Consider the following 15,896-nt stretch of genomic DNA (forward strand, 5'->3'; position numbering starts at 1 on the left):
CATATATACTTTGACTAGGAAGTAACAACATAGCCTTTATTTTTAGGTCTGGTAGTCAGAACAAATGTAGCATCTGAGCTCTAAAATATTCCATGTAATCTAGAATTTAAATTTACGCACATTTTTGCAGGGATAACTGAAGTTCCTTTGTTATCCAAGTTAAAAACACTTTTTCCAGCAAGTTGAATCAAAAGGACAACTCATTACCTACATTATCAAAAGTGCTTTATTTCTTACTTTCAGATTGAGATTTACTCTAATTAAAATAAAGTCAGGATGGGCCTCATTCCTATCTGGTCCATAAAACAAAACTAAAATTGTACATGTAGTTTTTCATCAAAGCAAGAGATAAAAACCAGGATATATTAGCACTTCTAAAGGATGCATTAAAAAGCTATACTCATTATAACAATATTCGTTGCTACACACTAGTAAGTTCAGCAAGTGTGCAGTACCTAACATGGTTTAAAAAATACTGGATGCCAAAGAGCAGCAATTGCACTATATTCACAAATAGTTCACAACAATACCAAGTAACAAGACTACTGGTGAACCTAACTTATTAAAAAACCTTTCAAAGCTATTCTATACATCACCCTTTTCAAGATTACAGAAATATTCTGAAACCTTCATGCACACACACTTATTTAACTTTTCTTCAACAGTGGCACCCTTCAAAGCCTCTGTTAACTTTAGCTTGGCATTCTTCTCACAGAAATCTCCCATGTCAGCCTGTCATATTTTCAGCGGCCTAGAAACAGAAAAAAATTATTGCAAGAAGTTGACACCATGTAGATTAATTTTAATCTTTTCTTGTAGCTACCTTAATTTACCTAGAAAACTTAAGTCTAAAAATAAGCTACTTATTAAAATTAAGATGTGTAGTGGTGTTCTCTAATAGCATTATTTTAAAAGGAGTCAATTGCCATTAGCCTTTATTAACATAGCCATTACTGTCTGCTTGCGTTAAATTGTATATCCTGCATCTGAGCAGCTTGCATCCTATACATTTAACTCTAATGCTTTCAAGTGCTCAAATGCATGATTTCTTTTCGTTTGAGTTCCCTTCTTTATACAATTTATAGTAATTATTACTCCCACTCATACAGATAAATTATTGACTTAGAAGAATGACACTACTCATAACTGCATAAATCACACTGCCAATTATTTGATCAAGGTCACCAGTAAGTATTTTTATCACTGAAAAACTCAACCCAGCCAAAGTACAGTTGTTGGAGACTGACATTGGTAGATTTTAAACCACTTATGGCACAAACAATCAAAGGATAGCAACAGGAATTACAAACCAGTAAAAGCAAAGGAAGATGTTAACCAGCCCTCAATTACTTATATAGACATGATTAAACACATACAAATGCACACATTTAAGCATGTACATAAATATGCATGAGAAAATATGCATGAGCATGAGTATAAAAAATGTTAAGTTAAAAATGAAGTAAAAAGTTTGAAAACCAGTGAAAAATAGCCCAGACTAGCATTCATCTAGTCAAAAATCTGTAAGCTGAATTTTCTAAGATTCAGAATGGCAGTCTTCCAGGACAGAGATAGGCAGGCTAGACAGAGGCTTACCCTCCACCTTCCCAGAAGTAAACAAATAAGATACAGTGGAAAAAAAATCATGATGTTTAGCTAGACAGTAAAGAATTAAAATCCTTTAAAGGCAAGTGAAGATTTTTTTTAAAAAAAACCCCACAGTTGTCCTCTCTGCTAGCTAAATTTAGGTAAATGCTGAATTATGAAAAGCCCCATATATACACACACCACAAAATCCCCTCGTTTGCCTTTGGAAGGATTCAAAGAACAAGTTACTGCTTTTACCACATTATGTGAAGATCACATCAGCATGCTGCATGTACCTGTTCACAAGTACTGCTGCATACTATTAGGCTTGAGGTTGTAGAAAGGAGGTGATATGGGTTAAAAGAGAAAGTAGCAATCTATTTGTGATATGATGCAGATCGGGGGCAAATGGTGGCTACAAATGCCCAGAATGAAAATCTGTGGGTTTTTGTTGTTGATGCCCCCCCACTTCAGAAGACTTAATGTAATTATTTCTGAAAAGATTTTACTCCTGCTTTGTGTTCCATTCAGTTATATTAATTGCCTTTTCTACTGAACAGTTAATTTCCTTGATTTAAACGTGAGTCATATCCTAAAATACAATTTACAAACTGAACTACAGCAAGTTGAACATACAACTGACTCTTAAAAACAAATTTATAATCTTTTTAAGCAAAAGCATTACCTTCAGAGCTTCTGTAGCTTTACGCAGTTCTTTAATAACAGATGATAATGCTTCTGGATTTATCCCCTGTTCACAAAGCCGCACACAAATAGACAACGTCTCCATATCCAAGCCAGTGTTTAATATTCTTGAAATCTCAAACAGAACTGCAACAAGAAAAATGAAAGCACTTTAGCCCCTATGGACTCTGAAATTTCAATGATTTAAAAATGTTATTCATCAACATTTGATTTCTACAGTAGAGCCTGTGAACGTGGCAGTTGTGGAAAGCTCTTGCAGTCTGAACTTTAACAGCAGCATTTGTGTTCAGCTTTCCAGCACAAACTAGAAGCCACAGCTTCTAACACAAGCACCATGCTTTTCTGGTTCAGCAGACTTAATACTGGATAATGAGTTTTGAAAAATAAAAAAATAAAGAATTCAACGATTAACATGCTTGCCACTTACGTAAAAGGCAGGCTGTAAGAATAATTCATGCTTTTGAACTCCAGATACTGACAGAGCCCTACTAAAATGGGCTGGAAGTGCATTCTTAAAGCTTTTACAGAGAACATAAAGAGTTTTCTAGCCACCTCCATCCAAAACTAAACCTGACTTTAACACTGGCACTGGTTTAAGGACAAGCAACACACTGATTTTTATGTGACTTGAATCAAGAGCAGTGCCACATGTCAGTATGAAACCTTTTGTAGAAGGATATTCCAGTCAGCTTTCTGCAGAAACAAGGCTCTCTCCCCTTCCAAACCTTCCCTGGAACACTCGTTTTCTTTGATTCTCAAAAACAGTTTGTTATATATGTAACAGACCACCTGAGATATTATTTCTGGTTGCTACAGTACTCTCCATCCTGACGCTAAGACCCTAGCAACACAAGTTGATTTTGAACAGATGTTATTCACACTGCTCCTGTAATCAAACCTCCACCAAGCAAGGGGATAGGCAAATGGAAGGTCTTTCTTACCATGTAAAAGCAGCATGGCAAGTGACTACTGTCCACTTGGCAGCTGCAAAAATACTCTGATTTGGCACACCAATGACATACCCTTACAGTCAACCCGGCCAAGAGACCGATGGCCTAACGCATCCAGCCAATTCCACTAAGTCCCAGGAAAATGCCAGAAGCTATGAAAACAACCCTCTGAAGAGTGATAATACTCTTGAAGCCCACACAAGTAAGTTGGATTAAGAGTACACACAAGTTTAAGACACAAAAGCAGTTTGTCAGACCAAATCCCTGGCTGCAAGCCACAGGGGCAGCTTCCTTCTTCACAAGACTTTCTGTCCCCGCTGGCTTGAAAGCAAACCACCCCGAAGGCATTACACATGCACACCCTGGCCACACCAAAGCATCTTCAACAGCCAGATAAAGCAACAACAAATGATGCATTTGCAATAAAATGCCATTGAACATTAAGAGCTACCGAACTAAGACAGACCAACAGCTTTCCAGATACAAGCAATTCTTACTTTAACCATTTAAATTTTATCATGAAATTTACTAAGTATGTCACATATCTGAAGGCAGAGCAGTAAATCTAACTACAGATAAGTTCCAGTTTCCTATGTTAGCAAGAGTTGTGGTCACTCATTTCTAATAAGAAATATCTTTATGTGTTGAGGCAGCATCTTTGGTAGAGCGATGTAGCAGTTTCTCCATAAAAATCTGAGCTTTTAACAACAATTTTGCAGAGAACAGCTCCTATTTGTAGCTGACATTCTAGATATCAGAATGATGACTGAATCTAGATTTATCTCAATTTTCTAAACTACTAAAGATATAAAACAACACTTTTTTTAATACCAGCCCATTTGCTTCCATTAGGTCCTATTTCTTATGCAGTAAGTTAAGACACAACACAGATTTCATATTCTGTTTTAAAAGGTCTAAAAAAATTATCCTACAAATATTTTTTCTGATTGATGCATCCTCATCAAGAAAATTCTAATCACACGAACAAAGCTATCACAGTGCTTTATGTTTTCAGTTATGTCACCAAAGCACTTCAAATATTCTTATAATGGACATTTCAAAAGATTAATGTTATTTTGAACAGTAAAAAACCAAAACAATGAATTTATTGAGTGCAGTGAAATTTCAAACATGAGAGTATTTCTAAGACTCTGTTGAAGTAAATCTTTAAGGAGCAAGTGTCTTTTTAAGTTAAGGGACATTTGTTTTCCTTTAAAAAAACACCTGACCTCAGAAAAGATTAAATTATGAATGCCTTTCCAAAATAAAATATACGTCTGTATACATCCTACATCTGTACACTTCTGATGTTTTGAGAACATCAGTTCTCAAAAGCCTTACTTTGTCTTTAAATTTGCATATTGTCCCTCCCATCTAAAACATTCCTGCAGAAGTGGAGAGAGGGTGGGTGTCATGAACAGCTAGAAGACCTTAGAATCTCCCTCCATATGCACAGAATAGTCTTATCCTCCTGACACAGAGCAGCCATAATAACCCTGCTACTCCGCCTGGCCTGCAGCACATCAGAGTGGGTAGATCAGCAGCTGAAAGACTAATTTTTATGCCAGTTCAACCCATGAAGGTGTTTGCTAAGAAAATCTTATGGAACAGTAGCCATAACTGTAATATAAAGGAAGATTGTGAGAAAACAACAAACACAAAGCAACACCCCCTAAACACACTCCCTAGCCCCTAGTCCCTCTTTAGGAAGACTTTCTCTGTAAATGCCCTATTTAACAACCCACAGAATATTTCCTGGCAGCTCTCCACTCTGCCTGAAATCCATCTAAGCTTTCAGCATAGCCATTCCGTAGAATACCAGAGTTTAGCTCCACACCTTGCTAAGAAAGACCTCCTGACCCTCTCAGCTTTGATTCCCCAGAGTCAGGCTGGAAGAGAAAGTGAACTCAGAATCACAGCATGGTAAGGGTTGGGAGGCACCTCTGGAGACCGTCTTGTCCAACCCCCCTGCTTGAGCAGGCACACCTAGAGCAGGGGGCACAGGACCACATCCAGGCAGGTTTTGAATGTCTCCAGGGTGGGAGACTCCACACCCTCCCTGGGCAGCCTGTTCCACTGCTCTGGCACCCTCACAGGAAAGAAGTTTTTTCTCATATTGAGGTGGAACTTCCTGTCTTCCAGCTTGTGCCCATTGCCCCTTGGCCTGTCATTGGGCACCACTGAAAAGAGTCTGCCCCATCCTCTTGACACCCACCCTTTAGATATTGATAAGTATTGATAAGATCCCCCCACAGCCTTCTCTTCTCCAGGCTAAACAAACCCAGGTCTCTCAGCCTTTCCTCATAAGGGAGACGCTCCAGCCCATGATCATTTTGGTAGCTCTCCGCAGGACTTGCTCAAGCAGTTCCCTGTCCTTAAACTGGGGGGCCCAAAGCAACTCCTGACCTTAACTCACCCTGCTCACATTTCTCACTGCTTATAAATCTCTGAAGTATTGCCCACTAATCCCAGTGCCAATTCACTCACATTCCCCATCCCACAACAGCAGCAGTCTTTTTGTATCAGAAACTATTCTAACACTGACCACCCTTCTCACAATTTTTGCTGTGGGTTGTTTTTAGTCATTGACTTTGGTTTCCTGACATGAGCAATCCACAGGAGCAAGGCAATGGGTTCAAGATCAGTTGAGGCGCTGCCACTTACAGCACCACAGGGTTGGTCCCTCCTCTCCCTTGCATGTGCTTCCTCCGCTCCGGTTTAAGTCCAAGATGTACAGAGCCAGGTGACATAATTTGCATTAAGCATTTGAAACCACGGGAAATAATAGCAAATGCGTATGTTTATAAATATTAAAATAACAATAACTTAAATGCTTAACAGATAATTAAAAAAACAAACAGGAGAAGTCAGACGAGGTTCAAAGCTACCAGCACCACACGCATATCTGAAGCGTTTCAGGCGTTACATGAAGAAAAAAGGACTTGCTACGCGGTCAGTGCTTAAGCAGTTGCAAGCCGTGACCCTCCCCGCAGGAGAGGCCCCCAGCCCGGAGCCCCGGCCCCTTCCTCCCCGGCACCCACCGTCCATGGTTTCCCGCACCGCATTGAGGCTGGCAGCGTTGCTCGCCATAGCAGCCCGCCAACCGGCACCGCCCCCTGCCCCGCACCCGGAAGCGGAACGAGCCCCAGCCCCTCTCCTACACTAACGTCGTTCAAATGCTCTCGCCCTGCCTCCCCTCTCCCCACGTGACACCGCGAACTGAACCCGCTCCCGTAACAGCCGGAAGGAAAGGGGCGCGCTCTCTTTCGAATTTGTGTAGCTGCTCCCCTGGCGATTGGCCCGTTCGAGAGCGAGGGGAGAGGGAGGGGGGACCTGCCATTGGCCTGGCAGCGGAGACTGCGCCTCGCGATTGGGCAGAGCCCGGGAGGGGGCGGGGCTAGTTAAAGAGCCGCCCGGCGCGGCGGAGGCGGGAGTTGTGATTCGGAGCGAGCATGAGCAGGCGCTGTCGCTTCACGGTAACGGCAGCAGGTACCGGCTGCGCGCGCCACGGCTGCTGGGGACTGAGGGGAGCGGGGTGGGGCGCGGTGGCAGCGCCCTGGTGGAGGGGGGGGGAAGGGGCCTGAGTGGGGACAGCTCCCGGGGGTTCCTGTCCCTTTTCCCGTCCTAGGGGAGGGGGCTGCTGGGGCACGGCATGGGGGGGTGGCAGGCCCGCGGCCCTTCTCTTCCCCCTGCCGTTCCGGGAGGGAGCGATGGCGTCTCCCGGAGCCGCTCTGGGGCTGCTGTGGGCCCGTTTGGGGCGTATGGGGGTAGAGGGGGTAGTTATGGCCGTTGTGGCGGCCGCTCTCCGGTTTCCCTCTGGGCCCCTTGGCTTGCGGGGTGTAGAGGGCTGGCTGGCACCGGGGGGCTCCCGGGCGGCAGCCCTGTGCCACCCGCCTGCCAGGAACGCCTCTTCGTTTCCGAAGCCCTTGAGCGCTGGCGCTTGGCGTGCGAGCTGCCCTCCAGGAGGGTATTTGGGCTTCATCGCTGGTCTGTTTCTTCTGGTGGCTTTTTCTGTTATTGGCTGCTTGTTTTTTATCGCGTTTTCAGTGTACTTTCTTGTCTTGTTTTCATAGATTCTATTTTTAGTTCTTCTTCGTATCAGCCTTCTTTATCAGCTTCGCGTGTCAGTAGGTCCTAGCCAAACCTATCTTTGGTTTTGTTCGTCTTTTAAATGTTTCTGCATCCTTCAAAATGACAGATCCATCTCTTCCCAAAACCTTTAGGAAGACCCTAAAAAGTCAAAATTGTAATTTCCTTCCCCCCCCCCCTTCATTTTTCCTCCCCCTCTCTCTTTTCCAGGTATAGCTTAGTGTTATGGGTGATACAAAAGAAGCTAAAATGCAGATAACGCCTGAAACTCCAGGACGAGTCACAGTCCTGAATCCTTTTGAAAGTCCCAATGATTATTATACTCTTCAGGAGCAGATTGTCTCCAGTCCTTCAGTCTTTAAATCGACAAAATCCTCATCTGTAAGATCTAGTCTTAAGTTCTGTAACTATACAGATGTAGTGCTAATATTTTGAAATGCATTAAAGTGTGTATTTTATTTAGTGTACTTCAATTTATACACTAAGCCAAAGAATTTTTGTGACGTTTGATGTTTCTTCTGATTACAGGAGTATGCTGCTTTTAGTACTAACATTGTAACTTAATGTTCCTACTTTGATTTTTTTTTTTAGGTGTTAGGTGTATCAGTAGATTAGCATATACCCGCTAAGTGCCAAAACGAATTGAAAATAGATAAAGGACAATTGTTGGGTGTGGTGTTCTTGTCCCACTTAAAGTGGAAAAGAACCAGTTCCTAACTTCCATGCAAAACAGGCTGGATGCAAGTAAAAATTGCACTTCTGTTATGAGCTGTTTGCATATCACAGAATCAAGTGCATGATTTTGTGTATGTACAACACTTTTTAGTTGCAAATTACATTCTGGTTTGCAGTTTCAATTATTTTCTGATAAGCAATAGAGACGAGGCTATGCTAACGAAACTAAAAAGACTTGCTTGGTAGATCATTTTTCAAACATATTTGAACAGTGTTTTGTAATTAAATGTTAAATAAAGGGGTGGAGCCGCTTTATTTCTGAATTGGCTTTTGTTGTGCACTGTGCATGGCATTATAAGGAAGACTTTGCAGGATGCATATGGGGTTGCAACTCCTCAGTCTTCTTGGAAATGTGAGGTGAAAGGAAGGCTACTCTACCATTTGGGTAACTTGGGTTAGGCACAGCCAGTGGGTTTTCATGGAACTGCAATTTTGATTGTGGCAATCTAGAAGCAACTAAATTTTATCCCAAGTTCTGTATCTTTAGCAGATCTGTCCCCAGAAACTGAGAAGGAATTGATACCTCAGTTTATAAATATTAGCTGTAACCTTCCACTTTATGTTGTCTTGTAAATCACTGTAATACCACTACCAGGATAAAGAAGCCTGATTGACTTACTCATTTTTTTAGAGTAGATCATTTAAATAGAAACTCTTTTGATTGTCTTTGGCAGAAACTACATGGAAGTTACGATTGCATTGTTCCGTTGAGATTTGTCCTGTGGTTTTATTTTTGTCTTTTTAGACTAGCAAGCATTAAGATGTCCATTTCTTTTTTTAGACACCAGGAAAATTTAGGTGGTCTATTGATCAGCTTGCTCTAATAAATCCTGTGGAAATTGACTCGGAAGATGTTCGACGCCAAGCAATGTACTTGAGTCATGCTAGGTAACTTACCATCTGTTTTTATGCCCTTAACTTAGCTTGAATACTAGAACGCTGTTCTTTTGCTTTATTGACTTTTCAACACAGCATTAAAGGCTTTTTATTCAAATCTTTTAACATAGATTTTTATGTGTCCCTGATGTGGATATAATATTTAGATGAGGCTGCCTCTGTGTCACTCTTTTATAGTATTAAGAACTGCTGATCCACTCTGCTTGCAGTTTGGAAGACAGCCAGATAAAAGCAGTCAACAGAAGCAAGAAAATGTCTTGCCAGTGATTGTTACCAAGCTACCCCTCCACTCAGTGACTGTTACCGAGCTACCTCTCCCACTCCTTGTCAAAACACAATTTATCTTCTTGGACTGTTCCATACCGAGACCTATGAAGTGTAGGCTTCTTTGGTCTTCAGGACTCCTGCAGAAGGGTAGAGCTGGGGAAGCTAGCTACGTAAGCTAGTACCCTTTTTGAAAGGTATAGGTTGGATTTAGTGTGAAGGAGGGAAGATCAGTAAGTCTGCCTTCTTTGAGGAGGAGATTGCTTGTTACTTGAAATAATTTGGGGATCTTGATTTCAACTTTTTCCTTCCTCTGAAAATAACTTCCATGGGGAAAACAAATGAGTAAGTAAAACAGGCTTGGTATTCACAGCTCATATCGAGGGGTAGTCTTAGACCCTAACAGTACAGAACAACATGCCAAGTGAAGGCAATCAAGGGAAGGCCACAATGATTAATCATGGAGACACTCCCATACATTTCTTGGATACAAATGTGCAGAAAGAATTGCACCTCATAGCATGAAGCACTGCAGTAACAGAATAATGAAAAAATCCTTCATCCTGTTTATGCCTGTAGGTCTTAAAGTCCTGTTATTGAAATTATACAGATAGAGGGCTGTTTAGGGTAAGAGTCTTCTGAATATTCATAGAACCATAGAATGGTTTGGGTTGGAAGGGACCTTTAGAGGCCATCTAGTCCAACCCCCCTGCAATGAGCTGGGACATCTTGAACTAGACCAGGTTGCTCAGAGCCCCATCCAGCCTGACCTGGAATATTTCTAGGGATGGGGCATCTGGGCACCTCTCTGGGCAACCTCTGCCAGTGTTTCACCACCCTTGTCATAAAAAAATATTGTGAATTAGACCTATTGTTCTTAGTGTCCAACTGAACCTACTTGTCTCTTTTTGAACAGGAAGAGGTATAAGAAGGAATATGAATTTCTCGCTACAGTAGAGATGTAGAAAGAATATAACTGTCCTCAGCTGTATTTGTGAAACACCATGTCTTAATGTCGATACTGTTTTTCTTAACATGTTTGTTTACTGGGCTTCCTCTAGCAGCCAGTAGGTTTCAGACTAATGCTTCTTATACATTATAAAGCCTTAAGCCTGATGCTTTTGGGAGTTGATTATATTGTTTCTAGAAGCCTATTAGGACACGTGCAGACTAGCTTTAATTTTGATGGCTTAGGTGACAATTCCAATGATGATTAGTTGCATGGCCTATAGACATAAACGTGTGTTGTCTCAGTGGGGCCTTTTGGTCTGTCCCACCGTTTCATAACCACTGTGATTCCGCCCCCCGTAATCCTCCGATATGACTAGAAAGAGACTGATTTGTCTATGTGTAGATTTGCTGTGTTCATGCTTCAGTGTAGTACAGACTGAGGTGGTTATTTTTGGAGACTGCAAACTGTTGATTAAACGCATATATGTGTGTACATATATATGTGTGTGTAAGATGTTGTATGGCAACGGATTTTAATGTGCATTTCATAAATACCTCTCTATGGAAACTAAAGTGTCATAAATACAGCTCTTGATATTAAAAGTCCCCCATAAAAGAATTGAGTTTTTGAAGCCCATGCATAATGTTACACAAACTATATACTCCGTTTTAATAATGCATGTTGACAAGTTATCTTCTCAGTTAGTTACAAAGAACCACAAACATAAGAAATTTGGTGTATAAATATTTCAAACGATTCTCCATTACGTAATGAAAACAGTTTGGGTAGCAGAACAGTGTAAAAGCTCGTGAGCGCTTTGCAAAGCCTGAGTGTGTATCACGTGTAGACTTGATTTTGTGCAGTATTACTGTTTCCATAAACTGAGCATTGTCTGTGTGCTTATCGCACTGCTTATAAAATGATTAGGAGAACTTTTGTCTGGCAGTGTTAGTGACTAATAGTCTGTCAGTAACTGAGCAGACACAGTGACACAGTCTTGTCCACAAACTCCCCTCTTCCTTTTTTATTTCTACTGGTAGAAATTGAATGTTTCTAAATTGAATGCTATGCTATTATATGGTAAGTATTAAAAAGAAAAAATAAAATCTGTACTGCACCTTACATAACGTGTGTCACAGATGCAAGCACTCTGTTGCTTGAAGTTGCATACAAGACTGGCTTGGTTTATTCTTCTTAAATACATATGACATTTTCACTTTGTTATTTTCCTGGAGTTATGCACTAAAGAAAAATTCAGCACTAACCAGCACTTTTAGTGGGGCTATTTTCCCAGCTCCCCTGTTTCTCCTTGTATCCCTGTGTCTGGTTTGTAAAGATGCTTATTACTTGTGACCCACTAATGATTGTATGCTTATTTTTTTGGTACAATAATTGAATTTTATGCAAATATCTTCATAGAACTGTCACTTTAACATCATCTAGGCAGACATAGTTGAAGATGGCATGTCCAAGTATTGCCGATCTGTTAAAAGTCTGATTAACATCAAAGAAAGAAGGCTGTGAGGGAAAGTTTAATGTACATATTAGGGATGTCTACAGGTGTTTGTGTGGCTACTAATGTCTGTTGTCTGACTGATCTCTAAAATTATTCAAGAGTAATTCAGGTATACTAACTGTGTATGAAAGTATTACGTGATTCAGCTAAGTCGATGAATATTCATTGTAAAATTTTTTTGAGCTCATAAATTACGTAGTAGTAACTGAAAGTGGGACTTGAAGGTTGACCGTTAAAGGAAGTATAAATGTAGAATCTCACACGTCATTTGAAGATGGCTGAAGTAACTATGATGTTTTTTAAAAATCTAGGTTAAAGCTGCATATGGGAATGTGTTAATTGATTCCAACTGAAATATGATATTGTGTCCTGAGCTGAAGAAAATATGGCAGACAAGCTATTTGAAAGGGGGAACTCTGTGCTGGGAAAGTGGGCTGTGTCAGGAATTTGAGTGTACAAACATTCCAGGAGTATCTTCTGTTGTGTTTTGTTCCTTACAGCTGAGGTTTTTTTTTTCTGCTTGATTTTATAGTGAGATTCTTTGTAAGCCTCATCTCATGGCAACTTCAATAGTAAAATCTATTCATATGACAAGTTCAGCTTAACTATGTGTATTATTTTGGAAGATCAGTTATGATTGAGTTTTTGTCCAGATAAAAATATTTGCTGATACAAGGAGTAAATAGAAGATTTGCAAGTATGTACTTATAAATGGTACAGATCTTTTTTCAAATGAACTGAAGTAGCCAAGAAGTGTGTTTATATTTCCGAATTTATAGTTTATTGCACAGAACAGTAAAACATCATGAGGCTTAGGGTTTAGTGCAATTTCATTTGTAACATTTCTCTTAAGCATCTATAAAAGATTACATGGTTGGACTTTACTGGGGTTTTTTCCAATTATGTGATGGCTTTGATAATTGAGTTGTTTTTCATTTGTTACTTAGAATTGATAAGGAGACAGAAGACAGAAGGCAAAGAGCCATTGAGGAGGTAATAAAACTTTCTATACTATCAAGTATTGATTTGTTTTAGCTACATACCTACAAAAAAGATCCATGTCTATTACAGGATTTCAAAACTCAGAAGCCGATTATATTTTACTGGTCAGTAAGAAAGTAATTTTGTGTCCTTATCCCTTGCAGTTGTAGGTGGAATCCACACAGTCTTTTTCTTCCCATCTTCTTTCACACACCTGTAGGTCAAACCAGCAGATTGTTTCTTTCATGTTGCTTGGCTAGTGGGAATGTGGCTGTAAGGTAACTCTTACAAATAGTTAATTTAAGGTTAAAAATAATGATTATTTGGAGTTTTACAGTAACTGATCTTGTTAGGTAGCTTAGTTTATTGCCTTTTAAAAATATAGCACCTTGGTGACTTCTTTTGTCTCTTCCAAAGTCTGCTTAGTTGGAGGCAAGAGTTTCTTCTGGTAGCTTGGAATTATTTCTGCCCATTTGTCTTTTTTTACTACCCATTTATCTAGCAGAGGCAAGGAAAAACAGTGTTTCAAATCTTCAGTGTTATTTCAATTCAATAAAATAAAATAAGGCTCTGATAGGCAAGCCTTCCTTAGTGTTATTGACTTTATTATATTGTATCGTGCTGTTATCAGTTTCTGTCCCTATAAACAAAAATACATTTTATGGCCCCAGAAAGGTGCTATGTAGTTGACCTACAGTGAAGATACTGTTCTAAATCTGCATTAAAAAGGGGTATTTCTTCTTTGTGAGGTGTAAGCTAATGGATTACATAGTTGAGCAGCTTGAAACCTGATAAAAATTATGCCTTTAATAGTTGGGGTGTTTCAAGCTGAGGGGTTTTTTCATTTGCTTTGAGTCTTGCTTTTATTGTGAGAACAGGATTTGCCCTATATTTTTTGAAGCTATGTAATAGTGTTCAACTCCTCAGCACCAGGGTGTTCTAGAGTGCAACTGTGGCAGTAGATGTAGTTTACAGTTCAAAGGAACAGACTGAAGTGCCAGTACTCATAAATGTTTCACTGCTGACCAGTTTAGCCAAATACACTAATAATATTGCCAGAAAGCCTTGTCCGTCAACTTCTACTGTTAATGCAGCATCTCTAGCACTTCTGTGAAACAGCTCAATTGTTAAAATACAACAATTTAACAAACTGAAAATTGGAAAAGAATTATCTTAAACTACTCTGCATTAGGGATGGCGGAGACAGTTCAAACTTTTAGAAGAGTAATGAGTGTTAAATGAAACTTCTGTACAATTTTCACTCTGCAGACTTGAAAGATCTGAGGTGGTACAAGTCAAAAAAGAACTTGGGGGTCGTCTTCAAACTGTTTTTCTTTAACCTTTCTGGGCCTTAAATAATGAAATATATTTTGGATAGAAGGGATAACTATAGGTATGGGGGAAGGAAGAGTTAAAATTCTTAAAGTATAGATCTGTGAGTAGCAAAAGGTATGACTTAAATTTAGGTCAGTACCCTGAACAAGAAAAATGTGAGTCTCCAATATTTAAAAATGCTTAGATGGTTTCTTTCTGTTCTGCTCTAGTTTTTCACGAAAAGTCTCATAGTTCCTTCTCCTTGGACTGAACATCAAGGCAAGCAAGTTTCTCAGTTTAATTCAACTAAATGTAAGTTGCTTTTGTGTGCCCACCCAAAATTATCTAGTTTTTGGAGAAATTATCAAGCATTGTTTTTTTTTTTCAACTTCAATTAAAATTTTAAGAACCAAGATAAAAGATGGCAGAACTGATAGCTTTTTATCAGTTCTCTCCAAGTGCTTTCTTTGTTTAAAAATAATTTATTAATCTAGAATCTTATATAATTTTTCATTTTTCTTATTTTGGTTCCTGTTCTTAAATCTTTTTCCTTTCATAACCTGTCTTCAAGCAGTCTAATTTACACACTGAACTTTGCTGCGTCAGTACTGATAATAGCCAAGTCTTCTGATGTCTTTTCTTCTAATGTCTGCATGTCTGACTTATTCTGACTGCTTTCCTGCCAATACAAATATATGGGAAATGAGTTCCATATTTTTCTACACTTACTTGCTACATTAATTCCTGTTGTCCTCTTAATGTCCCACTAGCTGACTATCACTGTACGTAGGGTTGTGGGTTTTCTAAATTTATTTCATTTACACCATTATTAATTATTAATGCCATTATTAAAGTTTATATATAACCAACAGAATACAGAGGAAATGGATTACAATCTGGACAAATGTCAGCTATAAAGTGTTGTTTGCATTCAGTAGTGTTTGTTAGGAAATTCTCAAATAAGTATTTGGGGATATTTGCAAGATTTGGAAGAGGCTAAACTGGTAAAATATTTTTATCAAGGAGATGCAGCTTGTGGGTAGTGTATTTTTAATTGTCAGTTGTACGATCGTTACTTCTTGGGCAGAGCCACAGTCCTAGACTTGGGAAGGTGAGTGGTGAAAGAAAATGGTCTAATGCATTCCTTAGCCGTATGAAGAGTGGAGTGTTAGATCCTTCATCTTTGTCTTCAGGTCAGACTGCATGATTTTCTGGAAGTGTTTTACTTTGAAAACAGCCTGTTTGGCTAAGCATAAACTGAATTTGGTTTCAATCTCTGTAATGTAGAGGAGGCTGCAGGAGACAAAGATCTGGGCAAAGGTGATGCTGCTTCACTGAGCTTTTTTTGAATAGAAAGGTGTTGAAATTCTCTTATCAGCTATAATGGTAACCTTTCTTCAGTACTCCTTTCTGATCTCTTCCAAACTTTGATCCAAAAATTTTGTTCAGTTGTATTAAACATTCTAACTTACTGCTGCTAGATTTCAAAATTCCATAGGCAATGCATGCTTAAATTTAAGTTCTTATCTGTTTTACAGCCATAGATCTAAATAACATTTCTCCAATTGGAAGACAGCTAACTTTGCAGACTGGGAAAAGCAATGGTGGGTAAAAGGCAATGACTGACATTACAGGCTTTTTCTGAAGTGAAATAATCAATTTTTTAATGGCTATTTAATTTCAAAAGGGAATGATTTTTTGGTTAATATTCCTGTAGAAGTAGTTTTTCTTGAAGGGTATGGTGCTATTAATTTTAATATCCATTTCTCATAGTAATGTAATTCTATTATACTCTTTCATTTTTTTTCAGAAGTAAAAACTGAAGTCTTCTGTAGACTGTAGAGTGCATTTTTTCCAACTCAATGTATGCACTTTTTCTGAATTAAAAAGTGAATATAAGCCTCAG

The 15,896-nt window shown here is 39.3% G+C and overlaps 2 protein-coding genes across 11 annotated transcripts in view; one reads left to right on the forward strand and one right to left on the reverse strand.

Annotated features, from left to right (window-relative positions):
* Nucleotides 1–15: 15 nt before the first annotated feature.
* On the reverse strand, nt 16–6,437 carry MZT1 (mitotic spindle organizing protein 1). Its single transcript, XM_075088203.1, has 3 exons — nt 6,284–6,437; nt 2,273–2,418; nt 16–751 (listed from the first exon to the last, which is right to left on the reverse strand). The coding sequence occupies exons 1-3, from the start codon at nt 6,330–6,332 to the stop codon at nt 728–730; spliced, it is 219 nt and encodes a 72-aa protein (XP_074944304.1). The 5' UTR covers nt 6,333–6,437; the 3' UTR covers nt 16–727.
* A 210-nt stretch (nt 6,438–6,647) lies between these two features.
* The window catches only part of BORA (BORA aurora kinase A activator), a 38,382-nt gene continuing 29,133 nt past the window's right edge, over nt 6,648–15,896 (forward strand). For 4 of the 10 annotated variants that reach the window (XM_075088296.1, XM_075088282.1, XM_075088245.1 and 1 more), the window contains exons 1-6: nt 6,648–6,731; nt 7,542–7,712; nt 8,848–8,954; nt 12,643–12,688; nt 14,221–14,302; nt 15,529–15,594. In XM_075088296.1, the coding sequence (XP_074944397.1) occupies nt 7,557–7,712; nt 8,848–8,954; nt 12,643–12,688; nt 14,221–14,302; nt 15,529–15,594 (457 nt within the window). In that variant the 5' untranslated portion in view covers nt 6,648–6,731; nt 7,542–7,556. The remainder of the gene's footprint in view (nt 6,732–7,541; nt 7,713–8,847; nt 8,955–12,642; nt 12,689–14,220; nt 14,303–15,528; nt 15,595–15,896) is intronic. The other 6 variants (XM_075088272.1, XM_075088253.1, XM_075088291.1 and 3 more) reach the window with 6 other exon arrangements.

The sequence above is a fragment of the Phalacrocorax aristotelis genome, chromosome 1 (assembly GCF_949628215.1).
Source record: "Phalacrocorax aristotelis chromosome 1, bGulAri2.1, whole genome shotgun sequence".
In the NCBI taxonomy this organism is placed as follows: Eukaryota; Metazoa; Chordata; class Aves; order Suliformes; family Phalacrocoracidae; genus Phalacrocorax; species Phalacrocorax aristotelis.

Coding starts and splice junctions, on each gene's coding strand:
- MZT1 (XM_075088203.1), bottom strand. CDS start 6,332: ATGGCGAGCAACGCTGCCAGCCTCAATGCGGTGCGGGAAACCATGGAC. Junction 2,419..6,283: donor GGTGCGGGAAACCATGGACG/GTGGGTGCCGGG, acceptor TTCTTGTTGCAG/TTCTGTTTGAGATTTCAAGA. Junction 752..2,272: donor AAGCTACAGAAGCTCTGAAG/GTAATGCTTTTG, acceptor TTCTGTTTCTAG/GCCGCTGAAAATATGACAGG.